At 29.3% G+C, this 25,530-nt stretch overlaps 1 protein-coding gene across 1 annotated transcript; it reads left to right on the top strand.

Annotated features, from left to right (window-relative positions):
- Positions 1-844: 844 nt before the first annotated feature.
- On the top strand, positions 845-21,849 carry LOC129914329 (3'-5' ssDNA/RNA exonuclease TatD). Its single transcript, XM_055993522.1, has 5 exons — positions 845-1,412; positions 12,655-13,003; positions 21,035-21,146; positions 21,209-21,378; positions 21,435-21,849. The coding sequence occupies exons 1-5, from the start codon at positions 1,277-1,279 to the stop codon at positions 21,571-21,573; spliced, it is 906 nt and encodes a 301-aa protein (XP_055849497.1). The 5' UTR covers positions 845-1,276; the 3' UTR covers positions 21,574-21,849.
- Positions 21,850-25,530: the final 3,681 nt, after the last annotated feature.

The following is a 25,530-nucleotide window of genomic DNA, read 5'->3' as shown; positions in this document are numbered from 1 at the left end:
GCTTGTTTTTTGAAAATATTTATAAAACTGATCAAGCTGTTTTATTTTTTCTTATTTAAGCCCAATTTATTCACTCTCCATTGTATTTAAAGTCTCCATTAAAAATTAGAAATTTGTTAAATAGCATACAAAATTTAAAATTTCCCTGTTTAAATGACGACTTTAAATTTAATGGAGTGTGAATAAATTAGGTCTAAATATAGAAAGTTTTTAAAACTTATTTTAAGTTCAAAAGTGAGCCATTATCTACAAACCTGTCAAAATTGTACTTTTAGGTATTTTTGGGTCCTACGATTTTTGAATTAAGAAAAAAAAAAATTGTTTAGGTAATACTTGTGAATATGTACTTCCTCTATTATACTGAAAATAATTAAAAATTACTTTTTTACGCAGAAAATAATGAAAGGTATATGGAAAATTTTAGAGTTTTTTCAAATAAAACATTTTGAATAAATTTTATATTAATTTCTCTCGTGAAAAATAAATTTCAATACAATTGGACCCATTTCAGTACAATCAAAATGAAATTTTCAGTACAATTAAAAAATGTCATTTTCCATCCCTGCTACACACTGTTGTGCCCAATCACGTTCCACTTTTACATTTTCTATTAACAAAAGTAAAAAAAAAGAAATAATTTTACAACGAAACTGCTTAGGCGATTGAAAAATCACCGTGTAGCCAGGCACCAAGATAGCATCCAGCCGAAAAAATATTTACCCATAATAGCGAACACCCTATATAATCTCCCATATCATTCCACCAATTTCATTCTGGTAACACTTCAATTTACTTGTCATTCAACTGTCAAAAAATTCCATTCCCCAAATGTCACCTCTCGACTAGTTCAGTTTTTCCCAGACTAGTCACGTAACAAGCCAGCAGTCGTTTTGAGCTCCTTTTTCATACAAAATAAAAAATTTTAATTTAACATTTTTTAATTTCTTCTTTTTTATTTTTATATACAATATTCTTACTTTTTTTTGGTTTTATTCGATATATTACTCATCCACTTTGCTCTAACTATTTATATATGCATACAAAAAACTGAACCAATACGATTATAAAAATAATTAAATCAACTACTGTCTCCTTGTCGTCGTTTCTGTCTCCATCGTCGTCGTCGTGGTCGTTCTCGACGTTGTTGTCTCATTGTGGTGCTCCTCGATTTTTGTATGTGCGTTGCCAAATAATTTCATTTCTTTATTGCTTTTTGTTAATATTTCTACGACTTCCGATTAAAAAAACAACAACAAAAAATACATATTATAAAATAATGGCAAATTCAGATAATGTTGATGACATGAAGCATTGCTTTGAAAATCTTATTGTGATCGATGCTGGTGCTAATCTAACTAACAAAAAATATAGCCGTGACTTGGATTCAGTAATTCAGAGGGCAAAAGACGCAGGTAAGAAAGAAGTCCAAATCAAAAATCGACTTGTGAATTTTATGTTATCTTCTTCGTCTTTTATTTTGTGTGTGTTTGAGCACTTTTGAAGGAAATATTTTATTATTTTTTTTTTGTATTTGAATGTTTTGCGCTTCATTCTTCATCATCAATTTATTTTTGAATCTTTATATACTGGCCTCCCCTCGCACGTCCCCTAATCACCCTCTTTGTAGATTTTTTTTCCCTACCCAACACACTTCGTCGTCGCCGTTGTTGTCGTCTCTTCTTCTTGTTAGTTGGTATTCATTGAAAGGAAGGCCAAGAGTGTGTGCCACAAATCTTTGCATGTTATAGGGTAAAGGCACTAGTATCCGGACAATTAAGGTACATACTTTGGAACATTGACGACGAATAGTTTTATTGCTATATTGAGCTGAATATAAACAAACTTTGCGTATTAACAAGGTGTCGCACGATAAGTCAACTGATGAGTCCAAGTGAGTTCCACCGGGACAAAACGCCAAATTTTTGTTTGGACTAAAGGCCGTAAAAAGCTATATTAAATAAACTATTCAAGCTATAGCAAATATTTTGGTAGTTTCTTAAAGTTTGGAATTTTTGTAATAATATAAGATTCACATAATTTGTAAATAAAACATTATAAGATTTAAAAATAAAATATAATAAAAAATGTTTGATTTGCACTAGTATCTGGACGAAAAATTTAGTTCCCGGACAATTGTATTTTAATGTCGGGACACGATAATTTTGTATGAATTTATAGTTGTTTTTCGTTTTTATGAAACATCTTTTGTTTTTGAAAAAAAAGCTGTCATTTATTTTCCTTGTGATCTAGATCATATCAAAGTTTTTATAAGCTTTACAACAAAAGCAGGATTTTGTTATTGTTTCGCAAATAAATACATTGATCTGATCTGGATCACGATGAAAATAAAACACAGCTAATATAAACATATACATAATTTAATATAAAGAGAAATTAATTTAAAGGTGAAAATTGTTTTTAATAAAAGTTATCGTTGAGAAATAAAAAATAAGGACATCTTATATTTGTTAAAAGCAAAGACCAGAAATAACAGTCAACCTTTATTTTCAATTGGTTTCTCTCTAAGAGCCCCCGCACACTACAAACTTTCTATCGGCCGACAGTTTAGTCGGTCTCTTAATCAGTATGAAAATGTATGAAAGTGCGCACACTACAACGATTAAGTATCGGCCGATCAAAAAGTTTGTTTGATCGAAAAAATAGTTTGTTTTGCTACACAAGTGCTTTCAAACTAAAATATTTCTTACCCGGCCGACTATTTAGTCGCCTGCCTGTGCGCACACTAGGAGCCCAGCCCGACTAAACTATCGGCCGACAGAAAGTCTGTAGTGTGCGGGGGCTCTAAGAGTTACCACATTACTTTAAAAAGGTATCGGTTAAGTTTTGAAATTAGTTTAAAAAAATTAAAAATAAAGGTTATCGGTTGAGATTTATTTTTTATTTTTTAAATATCTCTCAATGGTTGGGATTTTTCCAAAAAAAAAAATAAATGGAAATAACTGTTTTCACTGAAAATAAATCAAAAATGGTTAATTCAAAGGAAAATGTCGAATATTTCAAAAACGTCTTTATTGCAAAAATAAATATAAAAAGGATGTTTTTTCTTAGTTTATGTATTAAGTTCAACTAATAATATACTCTGAAATTTTTTTGACCCAAGATTATATCTATTTGTCCATTCCACTGCGATATAAGTCGCTGGGACGACAAGCACAACCAATGCAATTTAAAATATTTCAGGAGACCGATGTTCTAATTGATAAATTTGCAGATGAGATTTATTTTTTTCTCTCAGCGACAAATCTCACTGGTTGGCTTAAACATACAAAAATACAAAATAACACGGCAACAAATAAGAGTTATTAAAGAACATTCTCAAGATTTTCTGGTTAAATGAATTAATAATAAATCATTTCACAAAACAAACGAAAAATATTTGTTAGAACAAAGTTAACAATCCACTTTTCTTAGGGCCAATTTATTGAGCCTCCATTAAATTTTAAAATTTATCGTTTTAGTTAAACTATTGACGCCTTTAAGTATACATCATTAAAAATTCATTTAATTCACTCTTCTTTAGTTAAAGCCTTTACCTCTAATGGAAACTTTAAATTTAAAACTCTGTTAAAAATATCCTAGGGAATTTTTATTTATTTTTTATTCAAACTGTCAAAAACTACGATTTTGTCAAATTGAATTTGAAGATTTTAATTATAAACAATATGAAAAAACATAAAAACTACGCCGCGTAATTATTTTGTAGCCGAAAACGCAAGACGAAATCCAAAGACGAGAGCCACGATATACAGAAGTGGTCTAAAATGTTCTGAGTTGATTATAAAATGCATCTCAATCCTGATTGTTTTTACTAGCAGTGGTTTTTTTAAGTGGAGAAGATAAATCTAGGAAATCTAGTACTATATGTGCTCTTCTGAGCTCGGGGAAGTAAATAAGAATGCATTAATTTCATTGGATTTTGTGTCTTTTAAAAATCTAAAATGAAGTGTTGTCTCTCCCCTTTAAATAACAATGATAAAATTTCTGGTGAGCTTTAGTCATTTTATATATGCATAATGCATAACTTATTTATGGAATAAATTCATACATTATACGTATATGTGTACGTACCTACAAAAAAATTCTCGTCTGGACTTTCATTCATAATTGTGTTGTTGTTTTAATAATTCTATAGCTCATTTGACATTTTTCAAATAAAATAATAATTAAACAATAAAGAAATGACATTTGACACTAATGGAGAGTGAATAAATAGAAATCCTGTTTAAAACCTCCATTTGCTCTAAAAATCCCTCTTAAAAGGTCAAATTTGGTGTTTTAACTAAAACGACTTTTAAATTTAATACTCAATTAGTTAATGATGCCAAACTTCAAAAAAATTCTTAAAAGAGACTGAATTAAACGAATTTGGTTTTTAATTTTAAAATTCCCTTTTTTAATGGCGATTTAAGTTTAATGGAGAGTCAATAAATTGGGCCTTAGTAAAATTGTCGTTAACACAATTACAAATAAGGAATTAGGTTCGTTTACGTTAAAACAATGGTTCTTGGGATAAAATTGAACCGAAGAAATTGTCAAAATTGGAAGGCTTGGAGATTGAAACGTAGAAAAAATATTTTTAGTATTTATAATTACTGAAGACGACTCATTCCTCAATAACTTCACATTGTTACCACCATGTCCATATTTTACATTATTGCTTCATTTAAAAGTGGTGAAAAATTCAGTAAGGAAGTACTTGGCCTACATTTTTTGTATCCCAATCATGAACTGTTTTCTCCCAATCGGATTAAGAGGGTTTAAAGACACTAACATCAGCCGGCTGTGGATTTTGTGCTGTGGCAATGCGTACAAAATACCTAATTAGATTCTTGGAAGAAAACTTCAATGGAATTCTCTTGCATTAAAACCCAAAATATGTTTCAAAAATCCAAACTACGATTTTAGAACCCAAGAAAAGATATTTCCTTTTCCGTCATATTTTCATTATCCGGACGGAAATTTTTGTTTTAGTATCCGGACACTAAAAAGTATTATGAAAAAAAACTATTTGACTATTTTTTTTAAATAATTATCAAAATGTATTAACGATGTTATTTACGCAAAACTAACATTTTCCTTTTGTAATAAAATTAATAAACAATCTACTTAGTTTTTGCAAATGCTTCCACTATTATTTTCTTAATTTAAGTATATGTATCTCTTAAACCATTCAGGTTATTTGCTTGAAACTTTGCATTTGTATGTTAAATACATCAGGTTTTATTCGAATTTATTAGGATGACTTAAACTGTCCGGATACTGGTGCATTTACCCTATGTCAGCAAAATTAAATAGATAGGCGCTAGCTCTAGTTGTTTATATATCTAATAGCTCGTGCGAATTGTACGAATCGCAAATTGCTAGCAACTAGAAACAACCCCCAGTGTTTCTTCTTTGCTTCTTCTCCTTCCTTTTGTAATACTCTACTTATTCTTGGATTGGGATTGCAATCAATATCAAGAATGACAAGATTCTCTTTGGGTTTGGTTCTGATTGGATTTTAATATTAGGTGTTGATGGTTCTGTTTTTCTCTAGATCATTACAACAAAAATAAAAGTATTTTTCAAACCTTGCACTTCATTGAACCAAAAAAAGATATACATAATGCGTTTGTTAAACTTCCTACGCGCCTTTAGGTCGTCTCTTAACGAAAAGAGGCAGTTGTGCGTTGTGTGTGAGTTATGCGTGAGTGGAATTTTTTTTTTTTTTTAGAAATTTATTTTATCTTTTGTTGGGATTTTTGTGTTAATCTTGGAGAAAATCTTATTGGGACTAATTTACATGAAAGAAAGAAAGATTTTTTTTGTGAATTAGTTATGACGTATGGGAGAAAGAATTCATGTTTTGGTTTTATTTAAAGCTTGTTGTCTGTTTAACAAGTTCATTTTATTACAATGTTAGAAAATTAATCATAATAATGGGGGATTTCAATGTACACTCTCAAGTTCGTTGTTGTAATCGGGAAAGTCTTAGGAATGTCTTCCAAGAACTATAAACTGGATTACGGCAAATGACTTTGATGGTTGGCGATTTTATTCAAAATGTCTATTATACGCTAATTATACTCAAGTCTTTTTGCTTAGCTTTTATTATTGTCTCAAGGATTATTATATCTATAAAAAAAAAAACAATGGTGCCATACAAATCAAGTTAAATATGAAAACAGCGAATTTACATTTTGGAATTTGGGAAAGCCAACGGGAATGAAACAGTCTTAAGATAATAATTTTTCCTCTATTATAGTTACATACACTCCGACTCCAGCGCACTTAGGATTTTTGTTAAATCATAAATAGGGTAAAAAAGAAAATTTGTAGCGGTCAACTCCGATAGCTTTCGAAATATAGTACGGAGAATTTGATTTTTTATATCATTGACTCTGAACTATAAAGCTCACAACTACACAACATGTTTCAACGAATATTCGATAGTTGAAGAATCAACATGGGTGATTCATTTTAAGAAATTTTGAATCAACCATCTTTTTCTCCAAAAAAGAAATTCATTTCAGATGCCTCATTGATTTTTTATTTGCTTGTAGGGCAACTATTGGTTTCGTGTAGAGGGATTTTCTTCAAATTTGGTACAGATGATTTTTATGGAACTGTGAAAGTTGTTTTTTTTTTATATAGGTATCTTGCTTAGATAGTGTAACTCACATACAAATTTTTCAATTTATACGAAATATCTCGAAAACGGCTCTAAGGATTTTGATTAAACTTTGCAGACGTAATATTCAAAGGGATTGCAATAAAACTACATTTTTATTTTTTTCCAAAAAAAGTCAAATTCAAAAACTTTTTTTTTTCATTTAAAAAATTTTGCTTTAAATGTCGTCACTTTCCTAATATCAATTTTTTTTTAATTTATATAGAGCAAGCTCTTAAAATCTACAAGTAAACTAACATAAAAGTGCTTTGAACTGCAAGAGCAAGTACGTGCGACCCCAGTCGTGCATATTATTTTTTTGAGCTTCAAGGAAATTATCAGATCGCTGATAAACAAAATAAACAAAATTTGATGGATCATTTGTAAACAAATATTGGCGTGCTCGTAGATCAGATTTGAAAGATGTTTAAAGTTGGTTGGTCGCAAAGTATATCTCAAAATTGTTTGAAAATGATTTCTATCACACTCGCAAAACTACTAATGTATATGAACTGTCACAGAAAATCAATTATTTTGAATCGAGATTTTAATTTTTTTAAATTTTTTTTGAAATTTTTGCCGTTTTTATATCAAATAAATATTATTAAATACTTTACCCTTTCTTGTTTGCAACTTTTTTGATGTCATTTTTTAGGTGAATAATTTTTAAACAAAATTCAATAAAAAAAATTGTGAACATATCTTTTGTAGTTCGAAAAAAATAAATTTAAACGTATAAAAACGGCAAAAATTTCAAAAAAAATTTTAAAAAATTAAAATTTTTGATTTATACACAAATTTTTGAATGCAATATTTAAAAAGAATTAAAAACCAATAAAACTGCATTTAAAATTATGTGATAGGTGAAAGCAAAAACTACGAAAACAGCTAATAATTTCAAAAACCGAAATAAAATATAAAAAAAATTTTTAACGGGAAATTTTGAATGTAATCTTTTAAAGGAACTATTTTCCAACCAGAAAAAAAAAAACATTTTAAAAATAGATGATTTAACTCGAGAGAAAAAAAATTTTATGTATGAGTTAAAAATTTCCCATACAAATTTGTATGGGGAAAGTATGACCTTAGAGGCACGGGTTAATGACCTCCAAAATTTTTTGCTACTTTCCCCTTCTTTAGGCCCTAAACTTTCGATCTGGGGGGTGTCTCCCCCGAAAACATCACTTTGGGAAATAACGGACACCCTAGTGATCACCTATGTTAAAATAAACACTTTCTTTTGTAAAAAAAATTAATTCCTGTTAAGCACAAAAGTTAATTAAAAACGGAAACTTAACTTAAGAATAACGAAGAAAAAAATAATTAAAATTCTTTTAATTTTAAATGAAGTGATTGAATATAGGTAATTCAATTTTAAAGTTCAAGCTATTTAAAAAGAATCATAACAAAATTGTTTTAAGATTTATTAGCCATTCGTCCTCAAGAACGTGTTTAAAGTTCTTGGGCTCTACTCTGTATTTCGTTCCGAAAGTCAATTCTATTTGAAAATGCTTTCCGTTCCGCTTTTGAATTGGTACTCTGTAAAATTTTCGAAAAGGAAAAAAATTATATTTTGAGACGTTGCCTGTGCATTCCGCAGAAACAAATTTGCCGCATTTGAATGCTTAACTTGTGTTATATTGTTTTGCGAATAAAATGAAAAATGAGTAGCTACTGAGCATTAGAAAAAAACACGCCTATAGTACAAAATATTTAATTTTTTTTTAAATTTTCGGAACGAAATACAAAGTAGGACCCCTGTTATTTATTGTACGCCAGTTCAATTTATTAAAAATGGTTGCAGCAATTACGTTGCTGTTCTCTAACGCATTTTTATTCCGTTTTTTGGTAAATACCCTCAGAAACATTGGATTTATCACAGCAAATATCGCAGGTCAAAAATTGAGCCATTAGGAAACAATTTTTTCGTTCGTCGTGTTTAATTTTTTCTCAACATCGAATTTATTTTTGAGCTAAAATAAAAGAAAAAAAAAAACCCCAAAATCTTCCGAAAAATGCCTTTTTTTGTGAGACATCTGATATTTGTATAAGATTCCCTTATTGAAAGAAACACATTCAATTAGTTATCTTCTTTTAACAACGATAATCTTTTACAAATCAGGTCAAATAAATTATAAACAGTGGCGGCAGCATCATCTATCATCTGTCTATTCTTTTCTTTACAAATGGAAAATTTTACAAAATGACTTTGATTGGAAAACAAATTTCAATCTTCTATTCTATCACAAATATAAAAAGAACTACTGTTTGATCAATGAGTATGCTCATGATAACACATTTGTCTTTTTCTTTTTTCTCTTGTCTGTTAAGTATGGATTTTTTTCAACAGATTTAATATAAAAATAAATATTTGGTTTTCTTATTCAATTTGTTTTGCCTCATGACTTCGAACCTAAATAATGCGGCAGTAAATCAAAAAAAAATAAACATAAATAAATAAAAAAACATTTCTTTGTGGTTTTCTGATTATCATTCTCAGTGAATGACAAAGAGGATATGCGTAGGCGTTTTGTTTTGTTTTCAGAACAAATTATTTTAAGCAAGTTTAACTTTTTTTTTTTGCATTGTGTATAGAAATATTTAATAGCAACAGGCATACACAGACATAATTTTTGAATACATTAAAAGCACGCACCTTATTTATTTAATGTTCTGTTCATTATTATCCTTTATAGTCTAAAATAAAGGAGTGTGTAGTTTTATAGTTTCCTTTTGGGTTTGAATGATAGTGATAATGCGAAGCAATCAAATAAACGACACACATAAAGACCTTGTCCCTGAATGAAGTCAACATAATCTTGTACCTTTTCTTGATATGTATTCAGCACGCAAGTTAAGCATATTTTTACTAAGCATTATGTCTCACGAGAAGTCAGTCATAATTTATTTACATTTAAAGGAGATTGATGACTGAACCAGTTTCCATTTAAATGTGCAAATAAATAAACCATATTTATATCAAGTCAAAATGCAATTTTTCGTGTCTAACGTGTATTGTATCGTACATTGGGGATCGATTTAGTCTTGAAGATGTTTCAATCAATCCAAAAGAATTGCAGTTAAAAGTACGTTTCGGTTGTGATTACAACCTTCTTCAGGAATCTTAATCTAAAAATACTAATTAAAAATAAAATAAAAATAAAAATCTTAAATTTTAGCTGGATTATCTCTATTTATTTTTATAATATTTTAAAATGCAATTAATAATGTCTTGAAAAAGACGTTTTAATCAATCGAAATTTAAAAATTATGAAATATAAAATTTTGCATTTGATAAAAAATTCAAAATTTTGAACTTCAAATCAAAAAATGATCTTCAAAATTCAATTCAAATATACCTAATATTCGTCTAAAATATTTCTATGCATAAACTGACTATAAATATTGCTCAACCCTTTTAATTTAATTCGTTAGACTTAATTGAAACAATTATTTTTTGTTTCTGGAGCGAAATAATTATAAAAGCACAGCTGAATGAGTGCAGTTGGAAAATGAATTTAAACCCATTATGACCATTTCATAAGTAAAATGATTCGGTTATTTTAAAATAAGGCGTGAAAAACGCTTGACTCATGCAGATATGGTCAAAATTAAAGCTTACCATGAAGAGGACTTCTCTAACCGGGAAATATCTGGATGATTAGAAAAGGTCCGATTGTTTAATTGCTAATTTAATTTTCAAAGGTAGCAAGTATGGTTACCTAAACCGATCAGGGAGGAATCCTTTGGTCGAAGAGAGTAATTTTCGTGAGAATTTGAAAGCAAGAGAAGTTTTCGAGAAAATAAACTTGGTAGTAAGAGTACGACAAGTGCAACAAATAATTAAGGTGGACTTAAGCCATTCCTACGAAAATAAATGTGGAAAACCGGCGCTCTTGCCAAGACATAAACTTGCCCGTCTTCGCCTCTGTAAAAAGCATAGATTCTGGGATGAAAAATGGAAAAACCGATGTGTACACCATCTAGGCTATTCAAATTAAACTTTTTCTCATTGTGAAACTTAATTCTTTTTTCCATTTTTCATCCCTGAATCTATGCTTTTCGCCGAGGCGAAGACGGGCAACTTAAGAATGTATTAGAAGCTTTAATTAATGTATTAGAAGCTTTGTTTTACTTATGTAAAACAAAAAAGATTTTTAAGCGACCCATCCGTTTAGGTTCTACAGTGTAACTCCTTATACAGAGAATTTGGGAATCCACTTTTTTAACATGCTCTATCTTCGTTATGTCATGTTTGAATTTTATATCAAATTCAAATAACATATTTATAGCCCAGTCATTTTAGTCATTTTTAATCCCAATCTGCGGAAAAATTCCTACTGGGCTGAATTTTGGTATACAGCTTAATGACCACAGTACAATAAGTGCCTTCATTATTAAGAACACACTTTTTAAACATGGTTCAATTTTAGTTTTGAGCTTGTTATCAGTTTTCCAAACATGAATTCCATAGAAAATGTCGTTTGGAGCTTCTCAAGAGAAAAGTTTCAGAATACCTTATAACAGTACAAAATTAGCTGCTGAAAAAGCTTAATGGTAATTTAAGGTTTATACCAAGCTCAAAACTAAAATTGAACCATGTTTAACCATGTGTTCTCAATAATGAATGCACTTATTGTACAAAAAAGGAAAACATACAACATTTCCAAAAAACGTGGTTCCCGCTTTTGCATAATATGTTTTATCCCAATGTGTAAATTTTTATTTTTTTTAGTTAATCCGTATTTACGTACTAAGATAAGTTAATAAAACTAAAAAAATTTAAGCTACTTCGATAAAAACCTCAAAAATCAAGCAAAATAGACCAAAAATATGTATTTTTTCGTATGTGAGTGCAATCTAGTCACCTACTCTGCGCTTTACTCGCTAAACGGTTCATTTCACAGAAAAATGTGTTGGGCATATGTTGTAGATAATTTCACGACCATATAACCTCTGATGACCTGCGATCAATAGGTCGCGAGATATTTGCGAAAAACTTTTCGTGACCTTTTGACCCCTATAACTCTTAACGCGGACACGATATCAATGTCGATTTTTCACATCTTCATAACAAAGCCGTCATTAAGCTGTATACCAAAATTCAACCCAGTAGGAATTTTTCCGCAGATAAAACCTAAAATTACTGGACTATTAGCGAAGGCAAAACTTTTACATATTTATAAATTAGCGAAGGCAAAACTTTTACATATTTATAAAGTTTGCATTTCAAATCTTAAATTCCATTCCTGTCAATAAACGATTTACGACTTTTTGCGGAAATAGAAATTAGTCTTTCCACAGAACTGTCAAATTTCGAATCACCCACTTAAAACGATTTGTTCAAGTACACTGTGGCGTATGTGTATTAATTTTTTATAATAAAACAAAATTGTTAACTGTTAAAAATTTTCTTAGGTAATGTGCCGCAATTTTCGAATGGGAGTGATTGCATTTAACGAATATTTTTTTTTGCCAAGTTGGAATAAGATGGGACTCTAGTCGGCTAGGGCCAACTTAACTTCAACACTTAAAAACTTTTAGTTTAAAAAAATGTTCGCAACCATTGTTAAAAGACTCGATTAACATTTGCACTGATTTAAAATGTTCTCACACAGACAAAATAAAAACAAATAAAATAACGACACGGACTACAATCCTCAATACAAACTAGAATATAATGTTTATTCAATAATTCAAATGAATCGCTTTAGAATTAGCGCTCCACTTCATAATATAATTGAAATTCAAAAATAGGCCAAACTCTTTGCTACTTGCAAATATTTTACAATAAATCAAATATTCCATTTCTAAATAAACTACTTAACTCTCCAGCAAGCAATTGTGTTCCAAAATAAACAACTTAACCTGCTTCTGAAAGCTCTTGTGTGTGTTTTTCTTTATTCAATACATTTTTGTCTGTTTTCTGTTTTATTTATTTAGTTTTTTAATCAATATTATTTCGTTGAATTCTTTTTTCGTAGGTGTCCAAAAAATAATGGTTCCAGGCACATCGGTCAAATCGAGCAAAGAAGCACTACGACTATCTCGAATCTATCCAGATATAATCTATTCAACTGCTGGCATACATCCACACGACTCAAAGTCAATCATAGAAGAACCAACTAGTTGGTTTGAATTTGAACACATTGCCGAGGCACAAGAATGCGTTGCCATCGGTCCATGTGGCCTTGACTATCAAAGAGACTTCTCCGAGCCAGATGTACAAAAGGAAATTTTTGAGAAACAAATACTGCTGGCGTGCAGTCTGGGAAAATCTGTATTAATACATGAGCGTTCAGCTCAAGACGATGTCTTACAAATACTAGACAAGTGAGTATAATAGAGAAGAATAAATGATATTGTTATTGTTGTTGTTGTTGATGAATCTTCATCATTATCCAAGCAATTAATTTAATTCTTTCCAAGAGGTGTATGATGTCAGAAAATGGGTTGTGGCTCTTCTTGCTTTCAATCGCAATCATGACTTTAATTAAATTAAGTGCATTTTTTTTTTTTTTCATTTTATCAAAGTGTCTCAAGATCAATTGAATGATGATGATCATGATGATGATGCTGAGTAGTACAAGGACAACATTTTATTTACATTGTTTTGTTTTTTGATTATTTGAGGTCATATAAACCCAAATTAAAGAAGTAAAAAAGAGTTTGGCTAAAAAGATTTTTTATTTGCATTTTGCCTTCAGTTTTTATTCAAATTTTTGAATCCTTGATTTTACTCTTTTGGAAAAAGATTTTCTTTCTTAATAGAACGTCAATAAAACCTCTTTCAAATTAAGTAAACTAGCAAAAAATGCAAAGAACCAATGAAAACCTCTTAGTTTAACTCGATTACATAATTTTGTGACTGTTTATTATTATTAGCAAGCTTAAGATAGAATAACAATCCAAAAAAATAAAAATGAGAAATAAAGTATAAAAAGAAAACAATTTATAGAAAATACATTGAAGTCTTAGATTAGATTAGATCAAAAAACATACTCGAATAAGAGTGAGATATCAACATTTAAAGAAGTATTGAATTTAATTAATAATTTATGACTCAGTGACAAATTAAAAATCCAAGAGTGATTTCTGCTAAAAAACATATACGACCTTGAACTTGAAAGGCAAGTACAAATGTGGAAATTCATTTTTAAGCAATAAATTTTGAATATGTACGTTTGTTTTAGAAGCAGATTTTTTTTTTTAATATTTTTTAAAGCTAATTTTTCAAGCTGCGAGGGTTGTCTGAAAATTTAACTAGTTAAATGTTAAGTTGGCAAGACAACTGACGACAACTCGCGGAATCACAGTCGATTTTAGTGAATTTCTCAATTCGCGTCTGATAACCAGCTAGATACACCCCGTACTTAGCAAACATAGGTTTTATTTGGGAATCTAAAAATGATTGATCAATCCACTTAGAAATATGGTTTAGAACTCATTTTGACACGTCCGTTAATTAAGAAACGGTTGGACTGCCCATTATTTTTTTTTCTTTTTTTAATGCGTACTTATAAGAAAAGTATGAGTAAATGATACTTTTATAAAAAAAAACATTAAAAATTGAGCAACATAAAGTTGTTGTTTTTTTGCTTGGGCCTAGTAATATGGCAAGGTACTGTAGTGGCATTTTTGAAATCAATTTAGATTTGTGATGCACAAAATACTTTTTTTTTAAAATGCTTTTTAAAGTTATTGAATTTTTGGCAAGTATGCCCATAACTCGTGTAACATGTGAACCACACCACACCAGTTTGTTTAAGTTTTTGTACTTTATACTTTCTTCATTGTTTAATTAATAAAGAAATTATTTGTCTCAAAAATAGAACATTAGAAGAACAATTAAGTAAAAAGACGACAATGGTCTGCCCTCTTTTAGCAAAAACATTGAAAAAGACACAGTATAGACAAAATCTTAAATCACTATGACTTTTAATTACAAATCATCAAAGCTAGATCCAGGGATGATTTTTAGACAAAAAAAATTCATATCTTTTATAGACCTCAAAACTTAGTATCATCAAATTTCATCAGTCAAATATCGTAAGTTGGATTTAAAAATGGCCCTACCAATAGATAGTACCCACAATCAATGAAGTTGAAAGCTGAAGACAACATTCTCGAAACAAGAAAGAATACCTGCAAGTCGAAACTTTCTCTAAAAGTTTGTCGACTGGGATAGATACTACAGAAGCAACAGGAATGAAATTAGTGTAGTGGTCACTTTTGTATTTCTCTAAAATTCAAATTCAGTCGTTCATTAATTAAACATTAAAAAAATCGAATTTTTGTTAAAGAGTCTACGTGAAAAAATTATTGCTTGTATTCATTATTTTTCATAAAGTTAATTTTAACCTTGATTAATATATATTAATATATCATTTAAGGCGAATATAATCTAAGGTTTAACAAGATCGTTCGTATAGTATACTAAAACTTCTCTTAATTAAAGATTATGACGCCTCTTTAAATGACCCTGTAAACGTTTTCAATGTTAAAACTTTTTTGGCGTTTATATTTAGGAACTAGACTATTTTTGGATCAATTTAATTGTCTTTTTATTACAAATAAAAACTATAGCTTAACTGGCATTAGTTATTCATTTAACTCGGCCAAGATGAACCTGAAGAATTGAGTTAATTTGTTTTATAAACAAACTTTATGTATTTACTTCATTTAAATACAAACCTACCATATCAAATATCTTCGTTAAAAACAAACGACCAGTCCAAACAGCAGTAAAACCTACTCATTTAAAGTTATTCATTTGATATTGTACATTTTTTTGTATGATTGTATAACATTGAGTGCTTTCAAGGAATGCAAAGTATTTAGTTTCATACGCATCGCATAGTATTCATGTTTACACATAAAACCTACTTATCGTAACTACTTTATTTTCCGTGAATTATTACAAATTACTTATGCGTGTCGTAGATATCCATTTTTTTTTTTTTTTAATTTTCTTACTGATCAATTAGTGCATTACAAGCGTTTCGATTTCATAAAATATTCTTTTGATGTGGAAATATCTTACGTCCCGGTGTTTTCATAATTCAAAAGTATTGTTTTATGCAATAGTGTGTACTCCAAAACGATCAATTTTGATGCAAACTTCAAATGGAAGATTAAATTGTAAAAACACAATGTTGGTATTTTGAGTGACAGCACTCACAATTTATTTTTCATTGAATTTGCAAAATGAGTAAATAAAATTTATGTTTGTATTGTGAAATGTGTTTGGCCTTTAATTGGTTGTCTGGATGAACATTTTGATTTTGATTTATACTGATACACCAGCATAAAGAATCGATCTGATCATAACGGTAATATTTTAAGAATGGATGAATTTTTCTGATTTCGAATTCGAGTTCAGAATCTCAAAAAAACTTCAGAAAATTTTATTTTGGTTCATGCGGCATACAAACATTTTTTTGAGCAGAGCTGTTTTTGAGCCAAAGACGAACTTAAAAAGTTTTTCAGCAAAGGAAACCATTTCTTTTAGGCACCGTTACAAATAAGTTGGTAATGTATTACCTCACAGAAAAATATAACCTCAAAAACCGCCAATGTGACGTTTTTTGTCATTTTGTAACGGTGATATTTAAAAAAAAAGAAACAACAAAAACTTAAATTTGCAATAGTAAGTTAAGTTCGTTAATTAAATGTTCTATATTTTTTTGGCTTTACGAACCTGACTTTTAACTACATGCATTTTTTTTTTAGTAAGAATAAGCGATATTAACCCCTTACCGCACAGTAGCACATATATGAGCCAAACCATAAAAAGCTTTAATACTTTAAAATTTAAAAAAAAAATTCTAGTTTTGTTTGAACTTTTCGAATTAAGTAATATAAGGCCTCTAAATAACATTATAAAACGCCATCTGTAATGATTTGGGCGAGCATAGTTATCAGGTAAAGTGGCCGAACTGGTGATAGGCAGGACGGAGCATATTTGAAAAATTGAAAATTGAATAAAAAATATAAAACAATGAGCCGTATGCATAAAAGGTAGCATATGCTTTTACTAGTAAATTTTAATAGTATTTACTACTTTCCATATGCATAAAAAACATAGTAAATACTGGAAAGGTAGTATTTACTAGAAGAATAGTATTTACTAGTTTTGGATAAATTTTTGTAGTAAATACTGGGGTCAAATCGTCGCATACGTTAACGAGTAACTCGTTAACGAAATCTGTTCATTTGGCATGATGTCATACGTACAGCAAACGACTTCGTATTCAACTGAACGGAATGTCATTCGTTTGGTTTGAAGCTCTGGAACAAATTGTTAATGGGTTCAAAAAGTAATGAAAATATAAGAATATGTTATTTTAAAAATAATCAAACTGTTTGAAATCACGAAAACATACATTAGGGCATATATTAACAAAATAAAACTTCACCAAAAGAGTTCAAAGCACCAGCACCAACCCCCAATGATTTAAGAAAAAAATAATTCCTCAAATTAAAATTATATGGAAAAAAAAATTTGATTTTAAAACTAAAACGACGTGATTAGCCAAAAAAAAATAATAAAACTCTTAAAATGTATAAAAAAAAATTAAAAAAAAATTCTTGTCAAAAGTGGGATTCGAACCCATGTCATTTACGCTCCCATATCTTTAGAAGGCAACATTGTTTTTTGAGTCAGGCGCCTCAGACCACTCGGCCATCCTAGCATAGGGGTCGACGAAGTCAAATTTGTCACCAATTATGTTTTGGCCTATGCAGTTGTACATTCTACCAAAAATTTCGTTCTGTTTTCTAACGTATGCCGTCATCCCAATCGCTGTGCTCGTTTAATGTATCACGAAATTATCTTTCGTACGCTTGAGGTTTCGTCAACGGATGCGACGATTTGGCCCCTGGTTTTGGTATGCATAAAAAACTAGTACGAACTTTTACTTTCTAGTATTTACTGCTAATTTTTCAAGTTTCTTAATACCAACTTGAACATTTACTAGTAAAAACTTTCTCGTGTTAAATGCCAACATCATCAGTCGCGACTTTACTTTCAAAGCAATCGGTTTGCAGAGGATTTATTTCGAATATAAAAATGGCAGCATTTTTCAATTTAAGATCTGAAAAAAAGTATAAACAGCGAAGAACGCCAGCGAATAATAATTTTAAAATGCTCTACCGTTTTGAGAAAGATAACGTTGAGTGGCTAAGCGAATATTTTATGGGTAAGATATTTTATTGAATCTGATAAATTTATCTATCCCTTTTACAATAAAAAATCTCAAGGTTCTCAATCTGATTTTGGGCATTTGTCCTAAGCGTTTAAACTCCTTAACCGCCTTAAACACCAGTTGTTATTATCAACAATTTGTAATACAAAAATTTGTTAAAAAAGAAGAAAATTAAAGAACGTTAAAAATACAGAACAAAAAAAAAAGCACAGCATTCATGTAGACATCTACTATATACTATAACTTATTTACTGGGATGAATCCAGTATTTACTACTAGTTTATACTAGCTAGTAGAAACTAAGGTTTATGCATACCGAATGTAGTAAATACTACAGTATTTATCGCTTATAAGAAACACGTTTATAAGAAAACCTCGCTTAAAAGAAACTCGAGCAAAAGCACCGTGTACTTTACCATATATTTTAATGTTCAATTATGTGTTTATAAAAAACACGTTTATAAGAAAAACACTGATAAAAGAAACATTTTTCAAACCACGAACTTTCTTGCTCACACATAAAGTTGGTTGGATTTAAGAAACTTGAAAAAAAATCACGAAACTAAAAAAACATGAACCCTTAAGGAAAATTCAAAGCAACCTGTGCAAATGTCATTTGAGCAGTGTTGCCAATAGATTTATCTGCATTTTGCAGATTTTTAACCCATTCCCAGACTTTTGAGAACTATAAATCTGCAGTGCAGATTTTATCTGCAGCTGAAACTTAACCTTTAAAAGACAAAAAAGGATAACATTCCAAAAACTCCAGTAAAATGTCAATTAAATTAAAGCCAAGGACGAACTAAAACATCATTTATTTTGCCAAAAACTACCTACAATTTTTCCTATTTAAATAATAGAGTTGTCAAATCACCTGGAGTTTTTTCATAACGTTCAGTACATTTTTGATTTTATATTGGAAAAAGCCCAACAATACAAAAAAGCCACACTTCCAGGGAAGAAACTAATGATACAAATTTATCAATTAAAGCGAGGAAAAATTACTCTCGAAGTAATTTTTTTAGTTGAAATCAGTTCGAAAACTTTTTCAGTGGGAATCTCCCAAATTTTAAGAAATCTGCATTGCAGATTTTTTTCGTCATTTTTGCAGATTTTTCCAAATATTTTCATGGCGACACTGTTTGAGTTTGACATTATTTGAAGATAATTTCAGTTCAGTGGCTGTGTTCCTTTGGGCTCAGCAAAGTACTTTTTAGTGCATCTGAATCCATTCAAAGACATTTTTTCTATTGAAGAAATGGTGTTGAATACAACCAAAACTACTTATCAGTAGATACTTCAGGCCAAAGGAACACAGCTAATATTTCACTTAAAACTAAATTGATTCATAATCCTTGAATAAATTAAATCTTGAAAAAATAGAAAAGAAATCTGTGGAAAAAATTTAAAATAGCTACATTATATGTAGTTATATAATTGGATTGAATATTTAGGCGAGGATAAGTTTGTGGTACTACTGGGTAGGTATATTTGTATAAGAAACTTGTTTCTTATATCCGTTCTAAGAATATAAGAAACACTCGGTTATAAGAAACAAATATTGTGCAATTTTGGAGTTTCTTATAAGCGTTATGTACTGTATTAGTTTCAGCTTCTACTAGTAGTACTAGTATTTACTATAAACCTTTTACTACTAGTAATTACTTTTTTTTATGCATATGCCTCAATGAGTAAGAACTTTTAAAAAAATATGCCAATAAAGGATATAATGTGATTATTATTGCTAATATATATTTTTTTACATTTATCAAGTTTTAGACATTTGAAAGTGGCATTAAGTGATTGGATCATATATGAGCCACCGTGCAGAAATGTTCCCCTCCTGTTGGTCCATATATGAGCCATCGTGCAACAAGGGAACAAATTCATTTTTTTTCTTATTATCTACACCCGTTTTTTTTTACGTTTTCGTGCGGAATGTTATAAATTTAATTTAAAATAGATTAAAAGGCCTTTTAATCTATTTTATTGAGACTCATACAATTCCAGCGCGTAGTTTTTACCTATAATTAATTTAATTTAAATTTGTTTTTGTTCGTTTTCTGCTCAATGTGCCAAATATGATCCAAACCGAAAAAACCAAAATTTTCCGACTTTTACTCAAAATATTGAAAATTCCTGAAACACGTGTCTTTTTATTTAACAAAATCTACCACATATATTTTTTTCACGAAAAAAAAAATCATGTGGTAAGGGGTTAAGTTTAATGAATAAAATGCTCCACCGGGTCGTAGTTTTCCATCTTATGGACAAGGCTGCTTAGAATATTAAAGCATTTATACTTGTAAACTTAGTATTTTTAATTTAATTTAATAAAATAAAAACTTAAAAATAATTTAACATTTGTTTTTAAAATTACAAAATCATTTTTTTTAATAAAGTTTAACCTCCAGAACGAACTATTCAATTTTTTGGTTTTCAAAATTTGTTGGAGTCGATTTTTAAGTATTTTTTATATAGAAATTAAAAGAAGTTAAAATGGGTTGAAGCGTTAACGGAAAAGTCAGAAACCAAGAAAACCATTCAATGGCAGGTACCGTTAAAAACGGTTCAAGAATTATTTTTTATTTAAAAAAAGTAGGACATTATTTTATAGTACACATATTTTTTTTATCAAAATCGATAGATTGAAACTCACTTCGACACTTTGTTATAAAATGTCATAATTAGCCTCTTATAGTTATTTCTGTCTATAAAAGTCAAGTTCCGAAAAATTCTATGATGAGAATTGAAACTAGTTGATAATAGCCCTTTGGCTCCATTATTAAAAAGAAACTGTAACAACTACCTTAGTTCTTCCAATCTTTTCTTTTTTCTTGTCGTTCTGATTGGACGGATCAGTTCGGCAGGGATAAAAAAAAAACTAAATAATACAAGTTATAGCTTCACTCTATTTACATATTCACAAATCATTAAAAAGCAGTGTATCAATGTTTAATGCTACAAACAAGAAAATTTATTAAGTTATTTTCAAAAATAAACTAAATATGCAGTTCAAAGCCGTCACTCAAGTCGAGTGACAAAAGTTTTGGCGTGTAACCATTTTCAAAATCCGGACTCTATTAATAAAAATAAAACCATTTTAAACTCAAGAACTTGTTATTTTAACCACCATTTTTATTTTCTTTCATTTTAGATATCCGAATATACCACAAGTGATAATTAGAGGTTTTATGGGTACAACAGAAGAAGCTGTTAAATATTTAGATAGACGATTTTACTTAAGTTTAACTGGTTATTTATGCAAGGTAAAACTCAAAATCTCTTTCAAACTTATCAAAACTTTAATAAAAATTTTGCAATTTTACAGGACAAATCAGATACTGGAGTAAGAAAACTATTAGAAGACGGTACACTGCCGTTGGATAGACTACTCGTCGAAACAGACTCGCCATTTATGTACCCAAACACAAGAGCTTCCAAGCTACCACAACATGTTAAGACTGGAATAACAGAGAGATCTCTGTTATATTTACATAGGTAAATTGAATTAATAAAATATTAATTAAATTAAATTAAATATTTTCTGTTTCAAGATATTGTACTTTTCAACGAAACGAACCATGTAGCTTACCGGCTATAGTGGAAATGATAGCAGCTTTTATGAAGAAGACACCGGACGAGGTGGCACTGGCAACAGCTTTCAATGCACTCAAATTATTTGGGTTGTCGTGAATATGTAAATTTATATGACTACTTTTTCTTCTTCTGCAGCTTGCTGTTAAACTATATTATGACGACTTTATTATTTAAATATTTTTACTTTTTTTTTTTTAATTTTTCTATAAAAATCTGCAGATTTTTATTTAATTTTAAGTAAAACCGCTTAGATATTGTTTTTATTTAATATGTTTGTAAGAATTTATATAATGACTATGCGTAACACTAAGTGCCTTATTGCCTAATCCGGATTATGGCAGCAAAAAAATTAAAATAAAAATAAAAAAAAAATGTAAAATCTTAATCGAATAATAATTGTATACCCCAATGGAAGGAAGGAAAAAAAAAACTATTTTTTAAATGCATCCTCATCCCCATCCTAGCCAAGATTTACCGCATTTTCCATTTGACTAATGTTGTTGTATTTTTTTATACTTTAAGAAATTATATAGACAAAATAAATTTGAGTATCATAAAATGATTCCATAAAAGCGTTAATGGCGTTAAAGTGCCATATAACCTTTATATTATCATAAAGCCTATGACTGTTTATTTTATGCGTTTTTGATTTTATTTTAAAATTTTCTAAGCTTACAAATATTATATATTTTTATACACATATTTATTCAAAAAAAAATTGTTATGAATATGTTTATATTCAAAAAAAAAAAAAATAGAAATAAAAAAAAACCTTTATATTCTTAAGCGATATTAATAATAAATTAAAGGAAGCTTGTGAATTTTTTTTTATTTTATTTTAATTTTTCTCAATTATAAGAAACAACCCTTTATTATGTTTTAATATATTATATTTAATAATTATTTGATGGAAATGATTGTGATCATAAACGTGCATACAATATTATTATACTATATTATTACTATATATCAAAATGTTTTATACAACAAATTAATCGTGTAGCTAGGAAACAATTTAAATAAATATTAAAATGGCAATGAAGAATAAAAACCCAAAATGATGATTTATTTTATTCAGATGCGTTAATTATATTTAAATTTTTTTTTTTATAAATATTTAAAACTTTAAAACCACATGGTGTTCGGTAACGGGTATAATGGGTTTAATAACTTTCATTCACCAATATGCCCTCACCTACGCCTAGTTTTTTACTTATATGATATGCTCACATATTATAATCATATACTCCCACCCTCCAATAAGTAAAAGTATGGCTTCAAAATCCACTTTCGCCTTATAGTGTTTTCGTTTGGTCGGGACTGTCCGGAATTCATTCGAACGATTCTGAAACTGTTCGTTTGGCACTCAATGACAGTTCTAATTGAATCGTTTATTTTCAAAACATGATAAGTCCACTTTTTTTCAAAATTCGTTTTTTTAACCGAATATGTTCTTGGGGGATAACCACACCTGCCTTCAAAATATGAAGCATCTACTCAGTCTATATTCGATTTTACAGCTAAGCGAAAAAAATTTTTACTGTCAAAACATCATAAAAGTCCCGGACTTATCATCTTTTGAAAATAAACAGCAACTTTTTTATGAGTAATTGACTGCACATAGAGAAGCTGACTACTGACTCAAAATCTTAAGTTGAAAGAGTCTTTCAAGTAAAATAACTACTCGAAACATTATATTCTATTCCCAAATGCAATTGTTTGATAGACTGAGGCTTTAAAAAAATTGTATATTCATTTTAAAACTAATTTCACATTCGTTTATTTTCAAAGTATGATAAGTCCAAAATCGTTTTTATTTTTTTTCTTTTAAACAATAGGTCCAAAAAGTAAATACCAAACGATATTCTGTAGCTAGGTAAAAGTTCTACAAAATATATTTTTTATACATTTTGCTACACTTAACAAAAGAAAATAGAACGTTTTTTTCTTCTCCTGAAAAATTTGAAATCATGGACTTATCATGTTTTGAAAATAAATGATTCAATTCTGAAAAGAAGAGAAAATCGATTCCGAATTTAGAGCCAGAATCAAAACTAGAATCACGCACACATGTTCACACTTAAGACGTCAAAGTAATGGAATGTTGTTGTTTGTTCTTTATTTCTGAATATTGAGGTTTTTTACTATTCCAAACTTTAAATTATATTGAAATAAAGTAAAAAAAAAAAACCATAACTTTTTTTTACTAAACAAATTAAACAAAATAAAATTTTCATCAGGCGTTGGCATTATTTGGCGTTTCACAAATACAAAGAAACCCAAACTTCAGAATTAAAAAGAAGTTTGGAATTCCGGATCGGACAGTCCCGGACCGTTCTAAGAATTACCAAACGAAAACGTTAGTATTTTCTTAGTTTAAACATAAATATCGATGAGTTTACTTGGCAAAAAGAACAAAAAGTTGAATTGCATATTAAAACAAATTACAATTGTATAAAAATAAAATAACTGTAATCTTTGAACAACAACATGAAAGGGGTATCACCAAGTTTTATGGCTAGAGTAACATCTGTTTCACAGAAGCCAATCCGATCATCAGACTTCATTATTATTAGCCGTGTTTTATTGGTACTCAGTATTTTACTGAGTAAACATTTAAAGCTGTCAACAACAACAACAAACAATTACTTTTATTTATTATTAATAATCTTTTATTGTTGAAGGGTCAAAAATGTATAAGCTTAGAAAAAAATTTTCTCCGTAAATCAACAAAAAAAATTTTGCTTATTATTAGCAATCATTTGTTGTTGTTTACCGTGTATAATTTCACTGAGCTAAGTACTGAGTTACCAATAAAACACTGCTATTATCAGATTGACATTCGTAAAAGTGCTGTAACTCTAGCCATAAGACTTGGTTGTTGTTGTTGTTCGAAGACTACAATGAAATTGACGGAAAACAGCAGCCTAAGTATGCAAACATTCGAAAAATTGAAAAATAATTTTTATTTTTAAAAACAATCAAAAGCATGTATTCGTTTAATTGAGCATAAATACGCAATTGAATGTTTTGGTGCACGTAGAAACAATGACATGTATCCATTGTAAAGATTTTTCTCTCACAACAGCTTGTAGGATAAAAGAGAAACCATCGAGTTAAACGTTTGGCCAAGGCACCAAATTCATTATTTTATGATACAAAAATTCTATTGCTTTAATTTTTGTTACAGTGGCACCTTCTTCTGTATTAATTTTCAAAGAAGATACATAAGCGGTCACTGTGGCGTATGTGTATCATTTTGTGCACACAATTTTTGTTGGTTAAGAAAAAACATTCTTTTGTTTTACAAATACTAGGACAACTTTCTGACCATCAACAATAAGCAGTTTTCAGGTTAAGGCTTGATTAATGTACTTGATGGTTAGTAAATAACTTCATGCGTGGTGCTTTTGTTTTTTTGAAATACGGGTAATAATGTTCCCGAGACCAAAAATAAGTACTATTATTTTTGAAAACTTATTTAGTGCTGTTCTGTTCCGTTACTTTATCGTAGCGGTAGAAAAGATCCATTTTATCTCATAAAAAAGGTAATTTTACTTCAAATTCGTAATTCCCTAATTCATAAATTCTGAACTTGAACAATAGTCTTCTTATGGAAGAAAATAGATTTTTCAACAATTCAGAAATGTTTATCGCCAAAAAATTGCACAGAGGCCTAACTATGCACGTCGATTTTGAATTCGCAAAACCCCAACAATTTGCAGCAAAACTCAATAAACCAAAATCAAACACTTCTGGGACTTCCAAATATTTCTTTGTAAATTTTCGTTCCACAACAAATATTTCAGTACCGAGTAAATGAATTTACCTTTCAAAATGTTGGTTATTGAATATTTTGTAACATAACTAATATTTTTTTGTTTTCTGCTTGGAAGCTTAATAGTTGAAATTTAAATTAATTACTAAAACTAACGTTCCAACACGAAATAAAAAGAAAGGTAGGCCTAAAAACTCCTGGTACAAGCAAATGCAAAAACACCAGCATTCAGTTGGCCTCAGAAACGGAACAATACAAAACCGGGAGGCTTGCCG

This window comes from Episyrphus balteatus, chromosome 3 (genome assembly GCF_945859705.1).
Source record: "Episyrphus balteatus chromosome 3, idEpiBalt1.1, whole genome shotgun sequence".
Classification (NCBI taxonomy): Eukaryota; Metazoa; Arthropoda; class Insecta; order Diptera; family Syrphidae; genus Episyrphus; species Episyrphus balteatus.
This window is presented reverse-complemented; position numbering and strand designations above follow the sequence as displayed.